The sequence below is a fragment of the Oncorhynchus tshawytscha genome, linkage group LG22 (genome assembly GCF_018296145.1).
Source record: "Oncorhynchus tshawytscha isolate Ot180627B linkage group LG22, Otsh_v2.0, whole genome shotgun sequence".
In the NCBI taxonomy this organism is placed as follows: domain Eukaryota; kingdom Metazoa; phylum Chordata; class Actinopteri; order Salmoniformes; family Salmonidae; genus Oncorhynchus; species Oncorhynchus tshawytscha.
Genome location: NC_056450.1, coordinates 12,964,460 through 12,983,916, shown reverse-complemented (window position 1 = coordinate 12,983,916; position 19,457 = coordinate 12,964,460). Strand labels below are relative to the sequence as shown.

At 48.7% G+C, this 19,457-nt stretch overlaps 1 protein-coding gene across 1 annotated transcript in view; it reads left to right on the top strand.

The window, feature by feature from the left end:
* LOC112221520 (plexin-A2-like) overlaps window positions 1–19,457 on the top strand; it is a 314,405-nt gene that overhangs the window by 257,352 nt on the left and 37,596 nt on the right. Inside the window, exons 16-21 of the mRNA XM_042303787.1 lie at window positions 1–4; window positions 1,432–1,525; window positions 11,528–11,767; window positions 12,047–12,190; window positions 12,733–12,967; window positions 17,504–17,646. The exon at window positions 1–4 is cut by the window's left edge and continues 164 nt beyond it. Coding sequence (XP_042159721.1) covers window positions 1–4; window positions 1,432–1,525; window positions 11,528–11,767; window positions 12,047–12,190; window positions 12,733–12,967; window positions 17,504–17,646 — 860 coding nt within the window. The remainder of the gene's footprint in view (window positions 5–1,431; window positions 1,526–11,527; window positions 11,768–12,046; window positions 12,191–12,732; window positions 12,968–17,503; window positions 17,647–19,457) is intronic.

Here is a 19,457-nt window from a genome sequence, read left to right as displayed (position 1 = left end):
CCAGGTAACATCAACACCGACGCTCCTCGATATCAGCATCAGGAACTGGACCCTCTCTACTCCCTAGTCCTTCATAGAAGCCACCATCAAACTAACCCCACCAGCACTGCTAGTTAACAGCAGGAGTTGGCTTGGGTGAGTCAGTGTTAGATAGTGCAGAGCTGTAGTCAGACAAAAGACCAGACGTGCCGGTGGTAGGGATCGCCTCGCTGCAGCATCTCCCAGGCAGACAGGATTTGTAATTAAAGAGAGGGATGATGAGGGCTAAGTGAGAGTGAGAGAGAGAGACTGCAAACATGTGGCAGAGGCGTGAGTGTGGAGCAGATGGCCGCCGAGATGGAGTTGAGTCCGGAAGAGAAGACAGAGCAGCGTGTCTTCCATCACTCTCTCCGCTGAGAGACCGGGAGAAGAGGGGAGGGGCACCGCTTTGTTTCGTCAAAACCTATTCTGTCTTTTCTGAAGCGTGAGCCGCACCCCATGCCTTCTCTCAGGCCTGGGGATCAAACGGGCTGCCAGGGTGCAGTCCACATAAACACAACCCAGGAATGCGTGGCTGAGATCAACAGGAAGGGAGGAGATAGATGCGCGTTATACATTAGATGCAAGACACGAGTATATTTTACCTGGCCCACACCCTGGCCCACACCCTGTTACACCCTAGCTTCACTCCTCCTTGTACTCCCGATTGGATGGATCGGTTAGGGGCTGCGTGCTCATTGGGCGTTTTGTTCTGTGGACCTCAGATGAACTCTTGTTTTACCACTGAGATCCGCTAGACTGTAGGTGATGAAACTGCAGCAGCACCACGCACACAAAGATTCTGGTGACTCTTTGACTTTCTGTCTAGGTGATGCTCAACTAGTGCTCCCAGCAGTCCTGGCTAGCCTGGTCACGAATATAACCCCCAGTGCTTCAGCTCAGCCGCAGTAACAGTCCCGATCACGATAACAGTCCTACCAGTAGAGAGAAGACCCCTGCTCCTGTCCTGCCCGTCTGTGTTGTTTAGGGCAGCACAGGCTTTTTTTGTGTGTTGTCTATTAACTGTCGAGCCACGTACCTACGACCGCTGCATACTAACTAGCGACCACGGCTAGCTAAAAGCCTTCGGTGGTTGAAAGACGAGCAACGCCGCTGTGTTTGATTACAGTTCTAGTGAAGTCAGTTAAAAGCATCTTTAATCATTTATTTACCTCAAAAGCCTATTATCTTCTGAAAACGCCTTGTCAAAGAACAAGTTAGTTTGAAGATTTCTTATTTATCTGAGGTTGTGCAGGGAAGGAAGTTTTGCAGAGAAGGTCTTGTTGTTGGCTGGTGTGTTTGTTTGTAAAACTTCTCTCTCTCTCGCTCTCTTTGTGTGTGTGTGTGTGCGTGTGCGTGTGTGTGTGTGTGTGTGTGTGTGTGTGTGTGTGTGTGTGTGTGTGTGTGAAACAGCGGCCACACTCCTCTGATGGTGACAGGAACTCATCTGGATGTTGTGCAGGAGCCCAGGATGCGCGTCAAGTACGGCGGCCGCGAGTCTGTTAACGTGAGTAGTAACACGCACACACACACACACACACACACACTAGGCCAGATGATGCTGGGGATGAGTAGTACAACACACTCTCTTGGTCTCGACGATGTTGGGAATATAAAGTCCTGCTAACTCCCATCTCTCTCTACTTCCTACAACCTCTCCATGACCCATGTCTCACATCTCCCTTAACTCTAACTAGCCTCCTTAAATAAGGGAGTAGTTGGAGAGTGGTTCACATGCAGTATTTAATTAGACCGTTTTGTCACCGACAGGCTCCCGTCACCATGGCCAGTCAGTCAGGGCCTCAGCTATACACAGTCCGGCTCTACTGTACGCTAACCTGCTCTACCCCACTTAGACGTGTTGTCTATTCAGAGGATTCAGCCTGAATGTTAAGTCTCACACAGGGAGTTTTCTGGAATCTTGAGTGTGGGAGGATGATGGGGGGGGCTGAAAGGTTGGAACTTAGTGGGGTGGAGGGGCTAAGCAGGATGGAGGGCTTGGAAGGCTGGGGGGAGACCGGGGGAAGCTAGTCCGTTCCTAATGGCTTCCATTAGAAGATGAAGTGCTGTCAGAAGACTTTGGTCAGCATAAAGGGCCCTTCTCTGTATAATCAGGGGCAGGCAGGCGGGCGGGACGGAGGAATCGTTACAAATTGCATTTACTCTCCATTCCTGGGGGTCCATGTTTAATTAAGGGATTTTTTCCACCGCTACGGTCGGTGGGTAGGGGTGAAGGTTGGGGGGGCAAAGGGGTGGGGGGGAGAGGTAGTGCGGAACAAGTGCTTCATGCCAGGAAATACTGTCAATCATAAAGACATATTGTATACGTACACACACACTGTAGTCAGATGCCTACTGCACACTCACTCACACACACTCTATGACCGTGCTCTGAAGTCTTCCTCTTTGACTGAAACGGCCTCTACGTGACTGATATAACACTTCACCAGAACACTGCTCTGTGCGTCTCAGATCATCTTTTTCAAGAACATTTGAACAGATTTTCTCCAAGGTAGCGTCTCCTTACCTTCTGCATTCACAACCCTGTTCTGCACTAAAGTGGTTCTGAGGGGTCCTGAGGTTTCTTCATGAATACTCCAGTAGCCTACATCAAAACTGTAACCTAGTCCTTTGTTCTATTACATGTGTCCATGTACGGACACAGTTACCCCATCAGACCCTTTTTATACGAAGAAACCCAGCCATTTTGGGTCTGACGACAGACAGTCTCGCTGCTTTATTCACACAAAGAGAGAACTGGGTCAGATCAGAAAGAATTCTTGGAAACCTCTGAGCTGAAATAGGATTTGACTTGTGTGTGGGTGCTGTCTGGTGCGTCAGTCAGGAGCAGGCAGAAAGCTTTGAGAGCTCTGCGGCTTTCTCCTTTAAAGTGCAGTCTCACACCCCACACACACACACACACACACCTACCGAGCTCCTCTCACAGACACCCGGCTCCTCTTTGATTCCCTCGCTCCAGAAGAGGGGAAAGGAAGAAGCCGCCATGTGAATTTTTGTTAACTGCTGAGGTTACAATTCCGTATCTCTTCATCCCTTCCTTTCGTATTTGTCGCGGGGGGAAAGGCAGAAAGCCGTGCAATCAGGGCCCAGCCGAGAAAGGGCCTGTCATGTCAGCCTTCGAAGTGTCACTTGCCTTCCACTAAATTGCCTCTCTTCTTCCATCCTTCCCTCTCGTCACCTGCACACGATTCTTCACAAAGGAGAAGGCACAGTAAGGGAGACAATTTTCTTTGACACGCTCTGTACCTGTCACTGGTTCACAATTGAAACATTAATCATTGTCCCTGATTAAAGCTAAAAGGTGTATTTTTCCCCTCATAGACCCACCCTCCCATTTCCTCCAAGAGAATTTCACATGCCACATTTTACCCCCATTAAGAAGTCTGCCTGGCTGATGTGATGTCATCATGAGATAGATAGAGGTTATGTCCCAAATGGCACCCTATTCCCTACATGTTGCACTACTTTCAACCAGAGCCCAATGGCACTGGTCAAAAGTAGTGTGTTTACATAGGGGGATAGGGTTGCATTTGGGACACAGCCAGACTGTCAGAAGTGGAAGCGATCAACAGCAATTTGAGCTGATCAGAGAGAGAGAGAGCGCCCTACTCTTCACTAGGTCTATCAAGCAGCACAGCACTTACAGTCCTTATGCAATCAGACCTTTCTCTTTAGAGTATTGTCCTACTAGGAAACTGTATAAAATACCTCACCCCAAGAGACATACAATGAACACTCAGAATGACTGACGTGATGAGCAGATGCATAGAAGGAATAGATGGTGAGACTCCACTATAGATACATCTTGCTCCCTCTCTCTACCTCAAGGTAAAGGCGTGGTTAATAAGACAGGCTTTCCTCCTCTATCTCTCTTCACCGTCTTCCAGTCTTCTCAGGTTCTTTCACCCTCATCCACTACAGCTGCACCATCCCTCTCCTCCTCTCTAAACTCTACACCCATCCCTCTCCTCCTCTCTAAACTCCACACCCATCCCTCTCCTCCTCTCTAAACTCTACATCCATCCCTCACCTCCTCTCTAAACTCTCCATCCATCCCTCCCCTCCTCTCTCCAGTCTCCATCCATCCCTCCCCTCCTCTCTAAACTCTACATCCATCCCTCACCTCCTCTCTAAACTCTCCATCCATCCCTCACCTCCTCTCTAAACTCTCCATCCATCCCTCCCCTCCTCTCTCCAGTCTCCATCCATCCCTCCTCTCTAAACTCTCCATCCATCCATCCCTCCCCTCCTCTCTCCAGTCTCCATCCATCCCTCCCCTCCTCTCTAAACTCCACACCCATCCCTCCCATCCTCTCTAAACTCTCCATCCATCCCTCCCCTCCTCTCTAAACTCTCCATCATCCCTCCCCTCCTCTCTCCAGTCTCCATCCATCCCTCTCCTCCTCTCTAAACTCTCCATCCATCCCTCCCCTCCTCTCTCCAGTCTCCATCCATCCCTCCCCTCCTCTCAAAACTCTCCATCCATCTCTCCCGTCCTCTCTAAACTCTCCATCCATCCCTCCCCTCCTCTCTAAACTCTCCATCCATCCCTCCCCTCCTCTCTCCAGTCTCCATCCATCCCTCTCCTCCTCTCTAAACTCTCCATCCATCCCTCCCCTCCTCTCTAAACTCTACATCCATCCCTCACCTCCTCTCTAAACTCTCCATCCATCCCTCCCCTCCTCTCTAAACTCTACATCCATCCCTCACCTCCTCTCTAAACTCCCCATCCATCCCTCCCCTCCTCTCTCCAGTCTCCATCCATCCCTCCTCTCTAAACTCTCCATCCATTCCTCCCCTCCTCTCTCCAGTCTCCATCCATCCCTCCCCTCCTCTCTAAACTCCACACCCATCCCTCCACTCCTCTCTAAACTCTCCATCCATCCCTCCCCTCCTCTCTAAACTCTCCATCCATCCCTCCCCTCCTCTCTCTCCAGTCTCCATCCATCCCTCTCCTCCTCTCTAAACTCTCCATCCCTCCCTCCCCTCCTCTCTAAACTCTACATCCATCCCTCACCTCCTCTCTAAACTCTCCATCCATCCCTCCCCTCCTCTCTAAACTCTCCATCCATCCCTCCCCTCCTCTCTAAACTCTACATCCATCCCTCCCCTCCTCTCTAAACTCTCTATCCATCCCTCCCCTCCTCTCTAAACTCTCCATCCATCCCTCCCCTCCTCTCTAAACTCTACATCCATCCCTCCCCTCCTCTCTAAACTCTCCATCCATCCCTCCCCTCCTCTCTAAACTCTCCATCCATCCCTCCCCTCCTCTCTAAACTCTCCATCCATCCCTCTCCTCCTCTCTAAACTCTACATCTATCCCTCCCCTCCTCTCTCCAGTCTCCATCCATCCCTCCCCTCCTCTCTAAACTCTACATCCATCCATCCCTCACCTCCTCTCTAAACTCTCCATCCATCCCTCCCCTCCTCTCTAAACTCTCCATCCATCCCTCCCCTCCTCTCTCCAGTCTCCATCCATCCCTCCTCTCTAAACTCTCCATCCATCCCTCCCCTCCTCTCTCCAGTCTCCATCCATCCCTCCCCTCCTCTCTAAACTCCACACCCATCCCTCCCCTCCTCTCTAAACTCTCCATCCATCCCTCCCCTCCTCTCTAAACTCTCCATCCATCCCTCCCCTCCTCTCTAAACTCCAAACATCCATCCCTCCACTCCTCTCTAAACTCTCCATCCATCCCTCCCCTCCTCTCTAAACTCTCCATCCATCCCTCCCCTCCTTTCTCCAGTCTCCATCCATCCCTCTCCTCCTCTCTAAACTCTCCATCCATCCCTCCCCTCCTCTCTAAACTCTACATCCATCCCTCCCCTCCTCTCTCCAGTCTCCATCCATCTCTCCCCTCCTCTCTAAACTCTACATCCATCCCTCACCTCCTCTCTAAACTCTCCATCCATCCCTCTCCTCCTCTAAACTCTACACCCATCCCTCCACTCCTCTCTAAACTCTCCATCCATCCCTCCCCTCCTCTCTAAACTCTCCATCCATCCATCCCTCCCCTCCTCTCTCCAGTCTCCATCCATCCCTCCCCTCCTCTCTAAACTCTCCATCCATCCCTCCCCTCCTCTCTAAACTCTCCATCCATCCCTCCCCTCCTCTCTAAACTCTCCATCCATCCCTCCCCCTCCTCTCTCCAGTCTCCATCCATCCCTCTCCTCCTCTCTAAACTCTCCATCCATCCCTCCCCTCCTCTCTAAACTCTCCATCCATCCCTCCCCTCCTCTCTAAACTCTACATCCATCCCTCTCCTCCTCTCTAAACTCTCACCCATCCCTCCCCTCCTCTCTCAGTCTCCATCCATCCCTCCCCTCCTCTCTCCAGTCTCCATCCATCCCTCCTCTCTAAACTCTCCATCCATCCCTCCCCTCCCCTCCTCTCTCCAGTCTCCATCCATCCCTCCCCTCCTCTCTAAACTCCACACCCATCCCTCCACTCCTCTCTAAACTCTACACCCATCCCTCTCCTCCTCTCTAAACTCTCCATCCATCCCTCCCCTCCTCTCTAAACTCTACATCCATCCCTCCCCATTCCTTTCTAAACTCTACATCCCCCCCCTTCTCTCTCCAGTCTCCATCCATCCCTCCCCTCCACTTGAAACTCTCCATCATCCCTCCTCTCTAAACTCTGAATGTTCTACTCTCCTGGCCACCTTCCCGATACACGGTTATATTGACTGTGGAACAACGCAGGGCATTATTCATCGCTAGGCTACACTAACAGCCTGGTCGCCCAGTGGATATTTCACAGCACCGTCCACTCTCATTTAGTATGAGATGATTTTTCACCTGTTCAGTATGGCACAGCTGCAATGTGTACATTCAGCACCATCACAACCTCCAGCTTGTACAAAACATTTCATCAGCTGCTGTCGTTCGTCTTGTTCCACGGCCGTCAGATGTGACTAATATGAGAGAGCTACTGCCAGCATTACCAGCTGGTGGAAACAAACAGGACATTGAAAGAAGTGGATGAAGTGTAGGAGTGATATCACTCATGGGCAAGAATATTGCTCACATAACCTTTGACCCTTGGCCTTTACAGAGCTGTCTCCTCTCTCCTACTCATGACCCCTGGAGCCTATTTCCTCCTGTCCTCCCGTCCCTCCTCTACTGCCTCCCTCTCACCAAGTCAGAGACCTGGCGTGTGGTGCCTGGGCTGAGTGGGCTGCTGCAGACTGCAGTAGATTCTCTTATAATGGATTCAGCCAGGGGGCCAGACTGTTCACGTTACAGCTGCTGCTGTACAACGCGCCTCTTCCATCACCATCCAGTGCCAGTCAGGGCAAAAATAATAGGAGGCAAGATTCCAATTATTTTATAGCTGTTGACCTGGAGCACCTGTATACTGGATGAGGAACGGGATGAAGACTAAGGACAGATAGCTAAGACTGTACAGTATTTGTGGAAAAGGCATGTTTCATAATAGATCTGATTGCATTGAATTGAAATGTGTCTGGTTGGAGTAGAATACATGAAGCTTTTCCAAGCTGGTGGTTGACAGAATAACTATTCCTACAGTGGAATAATTGACAGCGTATGATATCCCTGCCCGGCGTGGGACTCAGATGCCACTATTTCCCCCTTCACTACCCTGATCACTTACCATATGCACGGAGTGTACAAAACAGTATGAATACCTGCTCTTTCCATGACACAGACTGACCAGTGAATCCAGGCGAAAGCTTACGATCCCTTATTGATGTCACTTCAATTAGTGAACGGGAGAAGACGGGTTAAATAAGGATGTTTAAACCTTGAGACAAAGGATTGTGTGTGTGTGCCATTCACAGGCTGAATGGGCAAAACAGAAAGATTGAAGTGCCCTTCGAATGGGGTATGGTAGTAGGTGCCGGGAGGTGCGCAACTCGATGTTAGGAAGGTGTTCTTAATGTTTTGTAGGCTCAGTGTAGCAGCACCAAGCTCAGTGACATATTCAGACTGTGACCTCTTTAGATCAACACACTCCGAAGAAACGATTCAGGAAGGGAGGGAAGAGAAGGAACAATTGAGTCCCCTCACCCTCACACACACACACACACACACACATGCACACACAGAGAGTGTGTGTTGAACCCATGCAGCATCCATCCAGCCAGCCACTCCAGCTCTGAACAGATGGTAGTGGGAGCCATAGTAGTTGACTTGCATATACATCGCTGTTCTGATCCAACCAAGACAGAGACAGACAGGCAGGAAGGGAAAGATGCTGTGGTAGCATATGTGCCTGTCTGTATCACGTCACTGTTTATAGCATGGAAATAACAGCGACATGGAACTTTTGTGAGACGGTCTCTGAAATTATTCGACGTGGCTCTATTTTGGCTGGCGTTAAGCCAGCGCAATTGTCAAACCCACACCCGTTTGCATTTTCTACCTGTTATAGCCGGCGCTCTTCTTTTTTCAATCCTTAGCGCCAGGATCAGTCATTTACCTGTCTTGTGCTGAGGTGGGAAGGGTGGCGATGTCTGAGGTGTGTCCTTAAAAACGTGCGCCAAAGTGCCAATTTCAGAACGCGCTGGTGGGGATATTTAAGACCAACCGAAAGCTGTTTTTAAAGGTGACGCGGTTGGTTATGGCTTAACTACAGAAGCGCAGCTTTTCCAGCTGTGACGCACAGTGCCCATGGAACAAGAGAGATGTGCTTTTTGTGCCGTAAACCTCGTATTTAGAAACATTTTTCAAAAACATGTTTGTTTTTTCTCATTTCGTTTCATTTGATTAAAAAATATTGTTTTTGTTGTCCTGCCCAATGCATTCGCTAAGCAGTCAAGACTATCAATAAAGGGTTTAGCTCGTGAAACCGGTTTGAATTTTGTTTTTATCACCTAAGCTTTATTAAAAGGTCAAGTTTGACAGCAGCAAAACAGTGAGTCTACATCCCCTTTTCATCTATGTAGGCTATTACATTATTTTAGCCAGCTGCCGTTATTACAGTGGATGTGAGTAAAAAACCTCTTCATGTAGGCTATATGGACATCATGGAACGAGAGATGAGGTAATCCGATGACACTCACATTCCGAAACATTTTACTTCCTCTAACAATTGCTTGTTTTCCGTTTCATTTGATTAAAAAACAAGTCCGTATAGGCGACCCTTACCCTATTATAGAGAAAGCTGGTTCAACAGCAATGTGTCTGCTGTCTTTCTCATCGTGGCCATGCATTAGCCAAGTAGCCTATCCACAAATCGTTTCTAGATGTCTACTCCTGAGGTTTATGCACCATTCACAATTCACGTGGGCCTACTGTATCAGCGGGGCATAGTCCTTTCGGCTTTTCAAAGAGCGCCTCTTGTTCGGTTATCAAAGACGTGCTCCTTCAATCGTATTTCAATTATTCAGTCCTATAATGCAGTATCAATGGTAGGCCAAGCCTACATCTTGGTTATTGAGAGTGCGTCTCACGCATTCAATAACATCTAGTCTTTTTTTATTTGATGAGAAGTGCGATGCGTAAAGGCCTATACCCGGTGAAGCGTTTATGACGATGTTGACTGACAACACGCCAAACGTATTGAACAACCACTGAATGTTTTTTTTCCCTTCTTCTGTTGCCATCACTCGTCACCGGGCCCCAAGCCGAATTGGAGTTGACGACAACGACAATAACCGAAAGAACTTTAGACAAACCCATTGCGCCTTGATTGTCGGGTGAGTGGCCACCGCCCTCGTTTCACCTGCAACTTGTTTATTCATCAAAACCCAGCCCTTTCGCGCCACCGCCAGCTACTGCGCTCATAACGGCTGTGGAGATATGTCTGACACATGCAGGGACCGAGAGCTCTACCGCCAGCGCTTAGATGTACCACTGTGTTTAGGTTCGTTCAAATAGAGCCCTCAGAAAATCTAGCTAAATAAATACTTATTGGCAGGAATCTTTCAAGTGAATAAGTACATACATTCACCAATAGCTTTTGATAATCATAGCCAGCACAAGATCAGACTCCACTAGACAGTATGTATTTCCCACGGTATTTTCTCTCTAACTCTCATCTAAGCTCTCTCTGTAACATACAGTATAATGGGATTACAGTAGTAGATGCTTGGAGAAAGTGGGTCAGCAGAGCAACAGAGTTGTATCCGTTTTTAAAAGGGCTTAGCCTCTCTCTCCCTCCCTCTCTTTCGTATTCCAGTTCTCACTAACATGCAAACTCCATTTTCGATGTCACTACACTACAGGAGTCGCATGGGAGCATTTAGGCCTCGCGGTGTGGGCCAACACAAAGACACCGAGCCCAGCCGCTGCTAAAAGCTGTACTGTGCGAACCGTGTTTGGGTTAGCTCAGTTTCTTCTCCGGGAGCAGAGCTGCCTCCCTGCTGAACCCAACCCAATGCTCCACAGACCTCCAGCAGCACCAGTCCAAAGACTATGTTACCATGCAACTAGCTACTTGATAATGCAGCCGCGTATGCCTTCCTGCATGGAGAAAGACCATTGTACGCTGTAGTTGTACTCTGTCGTTGACTTCTGTAGTTCCACCTCAAAGAGCATGGCTTGAGTAGCTAAGACAATTCCCCCTGCTGCACACTTAGGCTGTGCACTGCCTTAGAAAAGACTGTGTCTGCATTGCTTAGGTTTTTCTTCCTGCCAAATGCAATAGATGGTGGGACCAAGTTTGTACGAGATGAGTTCTTATCGATCGCTGGTCCCCCCCCCGGCTCTAGACTAGAGCAGAGGACAACAGGTAAGAGGCATGGTACTTTGCTGGCTCTGTGAAGCTTTAAAGATATTTAGCTCTAATTAAGTTTCTCCTCTGAGAGAGATAGAGAGAGAGAAGGGGGGGGGGGGTGTAAAAGGCTCCCAGCAGCAGGAGTGCAGCACAGTAATCAATCAGGTTCCTCTACTGTTAGTGATAGTGCTGCAGGTCCTACCCTCGTTCCCTCACAGGGAAAATGGCCACTCCTGGGCATACAGGCAGGGAGGAGTGTTATTCACCTCAACCTGCCAGACTAGGATCTGTGACCAGTAGAGTGGGGGATATCCCCAGTGCCCCCAATGTCCTGTGTCAGAGAATGATTGCCGACGGACACACTTCATCATCTCACTTTTCTCCGTTTTAGGCTCCATCAGCACCACTGGAGGAGAGATCTGAAAAGTAGCGTGCTTGGTGTCAATATTATCAGCCTCAAGCTCTTAGCTCTGCCAGTGTGTGCTGTTGTATGAAGGGTAACATTCAATTAACAGCGGATTTTGGCATGGTATTACAGCAGGTGGTTGTTGGGCTACATGTTATGAATCTACTCTTTCGGCTTTTGGGATGAAAAGAGTAGGGGCAGACGGATGAACTGTGCTGAACTGTCTCAGCTCATCCCGCTTGACTTGCTCTCGTCTCACGTCTCATATTGGAAAGCTTCGGTTGTTAGAGCAGGATGGCTGGCTAGGGTGGATTGGTGGCCTGTTTCAGTCTTTTGGCGCATGAAGCATCTCAGAAGCTAATGTCTCTCTTTCCCTCCCTCTCTCCCCCTCCCCGTCTAAGGTGTGTAAGGTTCTGAACACCACCAGTATGAATTGCTTTGCTCCGTCCCTGGTGGCAGAGTACCGTCCAGGCCTGGACACGGTCAAACACGCTGATGAGTTTGGGTTCATCTTCAACAACGTCCAGACTCTGCTAGTCTATAACAAAACCATCTTCCTCTACTACCCCAACCCATACTTTGAACCTCTCAGCACCAATGGAGTCCTGGAACAGAAGCCCGGCTCGCCCATCATTCTCAAGGTACGGCAGAAGGGCGTGGGATCGTCATCAGTCAATCAATCAAAAATGATCCATAAAAGTCTTTTTACAGGGCTTTTACAGTAACTCGCCTAGATTTTAGAAACCAAAAGAGGGTTTGGGGACTTGACAGCTACCATTAAACTGCAGTCATGCATGAGGTATAAACATCTTAGTATGACAATGTGTTCTACGTTATAACTGTATCATAACTGCTGTATCATAACAAACAAGACATTATTTTAAGATGACTTGAGGTTTCAATAATCCCCCCCCCCACAGGGCAGAAACCTGGTGCCTCATGCCTCAGGGGGGGTGAAGCTCAACTACACTGTGTTGATCGGGGAGACCCCCTGCTCTGTCACCGTGTCTGAGACCCAGCTGCTGTGTGAGCCCCCTAACCTCACGGGCCAGTACAAAGTCATGGTACGTCAGTCATGTCTGTCCAAACACACACACGCGTGCGCGCGAGCACTGACACACACACACAGCGGTTCGGACACACGCACCCTCTTCCTGTCTCTCTGTGTGTCGGAGTGTCTACGTAGTTTCATTTCCGTTAACGTTTGACCTGTGAACTCCATTATTCTGGCACGTTCGTGGTTGTTCTTTCAGGTCAAAGTGAGGGCAGTGTTACTGGGCTCTAGCCGTCAAAAGGTTCTGTTAGAATCCACCGCAATTATTTCTGCCAGTCTCCTCACTTATTGAGTGGAAGTCCCCAGAACTCCACTCTTCACTGTCCTCGATGACGGGGTGTGTTGGTGTGTCTGTGCGTGTGTGTCTATGCACACTGTGTCTGTGCGTGTGTGTCTATGCACACTGTGCGCTGGATGGGTTTATTTAACTGAATCTAATGTGTGTGCGTGCATGCCTGTGTGTGTGTTTGAATGTGTGTGTTTCTCTGTGTGTGTGTGTGTGTGTGTGTGTGTGTGTGTGTGTGTGTGTGTGTGTGTATGTGTGATATTCAGGTGCAGGTAGGTGGTCTCCATGTGTCTCCGGGGTCAGTAAACATCCTGTCAGACAGCCTGCTCACCCTCCCCGCCATCGTCAGCATTGCCGCCGGTGGAGGCCTTCTCCTCATCATCGTCATCCTCGTCCTCATCGCGTACAAACGCAAGTCGCGGGAGAATGACCTCACCCTGAAGCGCCTGCAAATGCAGATGGACAACCTGGAGTCCCGGGTCGCCCTGGAGTGCAAGGAAGGTGGGTAACACATTATTTAGACAGTCCATCTGCAGATGCTCTACGGACTAGCAGTGCCATTGATATGCATTAGTGCATTAGTTGCAACTCTCACAAACTATCGTATCGACTACAGAAGGGTCGGTGGAGCCCAGAGACAACAAAGTAACGCGATTACATTGGAAACTGAAATCAAAATGTCTGTGACGAGTACGACAATTACGTTTGGTCCTCTTCTGCTTTACGGAGCCGTTTCTGAGACACTTTGATTGCGGTCTCCTAGAAGGGCTAATGACTGAGCTATGCAGGCTGAGTTCACGGGTTAAATGACGACAGTGAGAGTGCATTGACTCACATGAAAGACACAAATGGGTATTTCCGCGTAGTAAGTCAATTACTGGTGCTGTGTGCTGCATAGCGTAATATAAGGTATTGTGAATCAGGGGTCAGTGAGTCAGGTTTTGTCTGGCACACAGTCGCTGCTACTTTAGTTTGCTCTGTGTGTGTGACCCCGATCGTGGCACACTAGATGCACATGGTGCTTGTCTATTGTTCACACACACTGACTCGTTCACTTACACACACACAAACACACTGATAAACACAACGTTTTCCTGTGTGTGTGTGTGCGGCATGTGTGTTCTGGTCTGTGTGTGTTTGCACAGAGTTTGTTGTAAAGGCATGGCCTCATTTAAAATTGTAAAGGTGGGCTTAGTTAAAGCCTGATAAATCTGTGTTAGTGCTGAACTCTGTCCTACACACATGCACGCACACACACACACCCACACACACACGCGCCCATGCACACAGAAAAAGGAGGGTTCTTCAAGGGTTCTTTGGGAAGGTGATGGATACTGACCCAAATAACCCTTTGAGCCCTTCAATGGTTTGCAGTTTAAAAAATATTATTTCCTCTTTTAGTGATAACTAAAATGTAGGGGCGGTGGGTCATTCTAATATTTTGGGACGTGGTTTTCTCACAGCTCTTTTAGTGACAACTAAAATGTAGGGGCGGTGGGTCATTCTAATATTTTGGGACGTGGTTTTCTCACAGCTCTTTTAGTGATAACTAAAATGTAGGGCCGGTGGGTCATTCTAATATTTTGGGACGTGGTTTTCTCACAGCTCTTTTAGTGATAACTAAAATGTAGGGGCGGTGGGTCATTCTAATATTTTGGGACGTGGTTTTCTCACAGCTCTTTTAGTGATAACTAAAATGTAGGGCCGGTGGGTCATTCTAATATTTTGGGACGTGGTTTTCTCACAGCTCTTTTATAACTAAAATGTGATAACTAAAATGTAGGGGCGGTGGGTCATTCTAATATTTTTAGGGACGTGGTTTTAATATTTTGGGACTCACAGCTCTTTTAGTGATAACTAAAATGTAGGGGCGGTGGGTCATTCTAATATTTTGGGACGTGGTTTTCTCACAGCTCTTTTAGTGATAACAAAATGTAGGGGCGGTGGGTCATTCTAATATTTTGGGAGTCATTCCAGTTGGTCTAATCTGTTGTGTTATGCTGTTAGATGTTACATATGACTATGGTCAGTGAAGGTGTCTTGTGAGAGACTCCCGTATAGCCTTGTGTCAATTGAGAACGGGTTGAATACGTCAGTAGTTCTCCATTCTCTCCTTGTGCTATGTATTCCCTGCCAGCCACCCTGAACACAGCTTTACCACTCTGAATGTAGACTGTCCCAACATAAAGGATGTATAGAAGGCGGGTTGATGTTTATTGCCATGAATCTCGCCCTGGAGGCAGAACCGAGCGATTTTTTTTCCCGCTGGGTGGATACAGCTGCAAAGTCAAAATGGTCTATATCGTAAAAATTCATGAACATTTTTTATCGGTTTTTGGTTTTAATTTAGGGTTGGGTTTAAAATGAAGTTTTATGACTTTGTGGCTGTGCCAGCTAGTGACCACTCTGCAGAGCTGCCTCTGGGGCAAGATTCATGGCAATAAATGCCAACCTACATATAGAAGGTGGGACATACAGAATAAATAGCATACTAGAATGGTACATCCTCCAAACACAGGAGGTTGGTGGCACTTTAATTGGGGAGGACAGGCCTGTGGTGATGGCTGGAGCGGTTTCCAGGTGTTTAATCCCATTCCATTCGCTCCGTTCCAGACATTATTATGAGCCGTCCTCCCCTCAGCAGCCTCCTCTGCCTCCAAATGTCATTGCCTCGTTAATCTGAGTTGTGTCAGGGCGGTGGCAGAGTAGAGGAGTTAATAGTGAGGTCCGCTCTATGTCTGTGGGGCTTTGGGCTGTTGTCAGGCCCAGCTGGGGGAGTGAGCAGAGCAGCACATGGCTGCATGGGGTTTACAGAGCTAAAGCCCTGGCTACAATCAGACACACAGGCCAGGAGACAGGCCGAGAGGTCATTTAAACCAGTAGCTGTGGCCAGGAGGAGCCTAGTGCCCCGAGGGTGGATTTAGAAGGGCTGCTAGGTACCTGGGTTCCACACCAGGGGTCTGAGTCTGAGCCCTGGGCTGGGGTAGCAGGGGGGCTGGGGGGGTAGGTGGGAAATATGGCTGTGATTGGCTGTAGAGAGGCTAAGGGATCTCCCTCAGGGCAGTGCTGGACTCAGTCAGGATGGGGCCAATTAACCACCTCTCACCTGCAGCTGCTAACAGCAGGGGACCGACACACAGGAGCTCAGATACTGTACAGTACAGCCAATTTACTGGCCACCGGAAGGGAATGTGTGTGTGTGTTTGGAGGGGGTTGTTGTGTGTGTGTTTGGGGGTTGTTATGTGTGTGTGTGTGTGTGTGTGTGTGTGTGTGTGTGTGTGTGTGTGTGTGTGTGTGTGTGTGTGTGTGTGTGTGTGTTTGGGGGGGGGTTGTTATGTGTGTGATTTATGCATGTACAGTGGGGAGAACAAGTATTTGATACACTGCCAATTTTGCAGGTTTTCTGACTTACAAAGCATGTAGAGGTCTGTAATTGTTATCATAGGTACACTTCAACTGTGAAAATCCAGAAAATCACATTGTATGATATTTAAGTAATTCATTAGCATTTTATTGCATGACATAAGTATTTGATACATCAGAAAAGCAGAACTTAATATTTGGTACAGAAACCTTTGTTTGCAATTACAGAGATCATACGTTTCCTGTAGTTCTTGACCAGGTTTGCACACACTGCAGCAGGGATTTTGTCCCACTCCTCCATACAGACCTTCTCCAGATCCTTCAGGTTTCGGGGCTGTCGCTGGGCAATACAGACTTTCAGCTCCCTCCAAAGATGTTCTATTGGGTTCATGTCTGGAGACTGGCTAGGACCTTGAGATGTTTCTTACGGAGCCACTCCTTAGTTGCCCTGGCTGTGTGTTTCGGGTCGTTGTCATGCTGGAAGACCCAGGTACGACCCATCTTCAATGCTCTTACTGAGGGAAGGAAGTTGTTGGCCAAGATCTCGCGATACATGACCCCATCCATCCTCCCCTCAATACGGTGCAGTCGTCCTGTTCCCTTTGCAGAAAAGCATCCCCAAAGAATGATGTTTCCACCTCCATGCTTCATGGTTGGGATAGTGTTCTTGGGGTTGTACTCATCCTTCTTCCTCCAAACACAGCGAGTGGAGTTTAGACCAAAAAGCTCTATTTTTGTCTCATCAGACCACATGACCTTCTCCCATTCCTCCTCTGGATCATCCAGATGGTCATTGGCAAACTTCAGACGAGCCTGGACATGCGCTGGCTTGAGCAGGGGGACCTTGCGTGCGCTGCAGGATTTTAATCCATGACGGCTTAGTGTGTTACTAATGGTTTTCTTTGAGACTGTGGTCCCAGCTCTCTTCAGGTCATTGACCAGGTCCTGCCGTATAGTTCTGGGCTGATCCCTCACCTTCCTCATAATCATTGATGCCCCACGAGGTGAGATCTTGCATGGAGCCCCAGACCGAGGGTGATTGACCGTCATCTTGAACTTCTTCCATTTTCTAATAATTGCGCCAACAGTTGTTGCCTTCTCACCAAGCTGCTTGCCTATTGTCCTGTAGCCTATCCCAGCCTTGTGCAGGTCTACAATTTTAACCCTGATGTCCTTACACAGCTCTCTGGTCTTGGCCATTGTGGAGAGGTTGGAGTCTGTTTGATTGAGTGTGTGGACAGGTGTCTTTTATACAGGGAACAAGTTCAAACAGGTGCAGTTAATACAGGTAATGAGTGGAGAACAGGAGGGCTTCTTAAAGAAAAACTAACAGGTCTGTGAGAGCCGGAATTCTTACTGGTTGGTAGGTGATCAAATACTTATGTCATGCAATAAAATGCTAATTAATTACTTAAAAATCATACAATGTGATTTTCTGGATTTTTGTTTTAGATTCCATCTCTCACAGTTGAAGTGTACCTATGATAAAAATTACAGACCTCTACATGCTTTGTAAGTAGGAAAACCTGCAAAATCAGCAGTGTATCAAATACTTGTTCTCCCCACTGTAGATGTGCTCCATAGTTTCAGGTAGATTTTAAACTTGCAGGTCTGGAATCAGTTGATCTATACTAACAGCCCTGCTCATGTCTGCTCTGTCTACCCCCCCACCAGCATTTGCTGAGCTGCAGACGGACATCAATGAGCTGACCAGTGATCTGGACAGAGCTGGTATCCCTCACCTGGACTACAGGACCTACGCCATGAGAGTCCTCTTCCCTGGCATCGAGGACCACCCTGTTCTCAGAGAACTGGAGGTACGGAGAGACTGGAGGGGGGAGAGGGAGAGAAAATGGAGAGGGGGGAATGGGAGAGTTTGGGAGAGTTAAAGAGAGGGAGGGAAGGAGGGAGGGAGGGAGGGAGGGAGGGAGGGAGGGAGGGAGGGAGGGAGGGAGGGAGGGAGGGAGGGAGGGAGGGAGGGAGGGAGGGAGGGAGGGAGGGAGGGAATTGAGAATTGATGAAGAAGTGAAAAAGGGAGAGGGAAGAGAGAGAGGGGAAATGGTGAGAGCTTCAACATCACTCCCCTGCGGCATGCCCTCCATAAGCACCACAGTGCCCAGAGGGAGACTGATACCAGTATGCAGCTCTGCCTCTCTACCCTCTGGCCTCACACTCACACACACACACACACACACACACACACACACATACACACACACACACATAGGTCCCAGTACAGGGTCCCAGCACACTCTATTTCACCCACCAGCAGCTCCTTCATCGGGAGTAATGACGTGGGTAATGTCCTGTTCACTGGCGGCCATGGGACCCACCTCCTCTGCTGGGGATAAACTGACTGGAGCACACTCAATACCCTCACTCTGACTGGAACACACTCAATACCCTCACTCTGACTGGAACACACTCAATATCCTCACTCTGACTGGAACACACTCAATACCCTCACTCTGACTGGAACACACTCAATACCCTCACTCTGACTGGAACACACTCAACACACTCACTCTGACTGGAGCACACTCAATACCCTCACTCTGACTGGAACACACTCAATACCCTCACTCTGACTGGAACACACTCAACACACTCACTCTGACTGGAGCACACTCAATACCCTCACTCTGACTGGAACACACTCAATACACTCACTCTGACTGGAACACACTCAATACACTCACCCTGACTGGAACACACTCAACACCCTCACTCTGACTGGAACACACTCAATACCCTCACTCTAACTGGAACACACTCAATACCCTCACTCTGACTGGAACACACTCAATACCCTCACTCTGACTGGAACACACTCAATACCCTCACTCTGACTGGAACACACTCAATACCCTCACTCTGACTGGAACACACTCAACACACTCACTCTGACTGGAACACACTCAATACCCTCACTCTGACTGGAACACACTAAATAACCTCACTCTGACTGGAACACACTCAATACCCTCACTCTGACTGGAACACACTCAACACACTCACTCTGACTGGAACACACTCAATACCCTCACTCTAACTGGAACACACTCAATACCCTCACTCTGACTGGAACACACTCAACACACTCACTCTGACTGGAACACACTCAATACCCTCACTCTAACTGGAACACACTCAATACCCTCACTCTGACTGGAACACACGCAATACCCTCAATCTGACTGGAGCACACTAAATAACCTCACTCTGACTGGAACACACTCAATACCCTCACTCTGACTGGAACACACTCAATACCCTCACTCTGACTGGAACACACTCAATACCCTCACTCTGACTGGAACACACTCAATACCCTCACTCTGACTGGAACACACTCAACACACTCACTCTGACTGGAACACACTCAATACCCTCACTCTAACTGGAACACACTCAATACCCTCACTCTGACTGGAACACACTCAATACCCTCACTCTGACTGGAACACACTCAATACCCTCAATCTGACTGGAGCACACTAAATAACCTCACTCTGACTGGAACACACTCAATACACTCACTCTGACTGGAACACATTCAATACCCTCACTCTGACTGGAACACACTCAATACACTCACTCTGACTGGAACACACTCAATACCCTCACT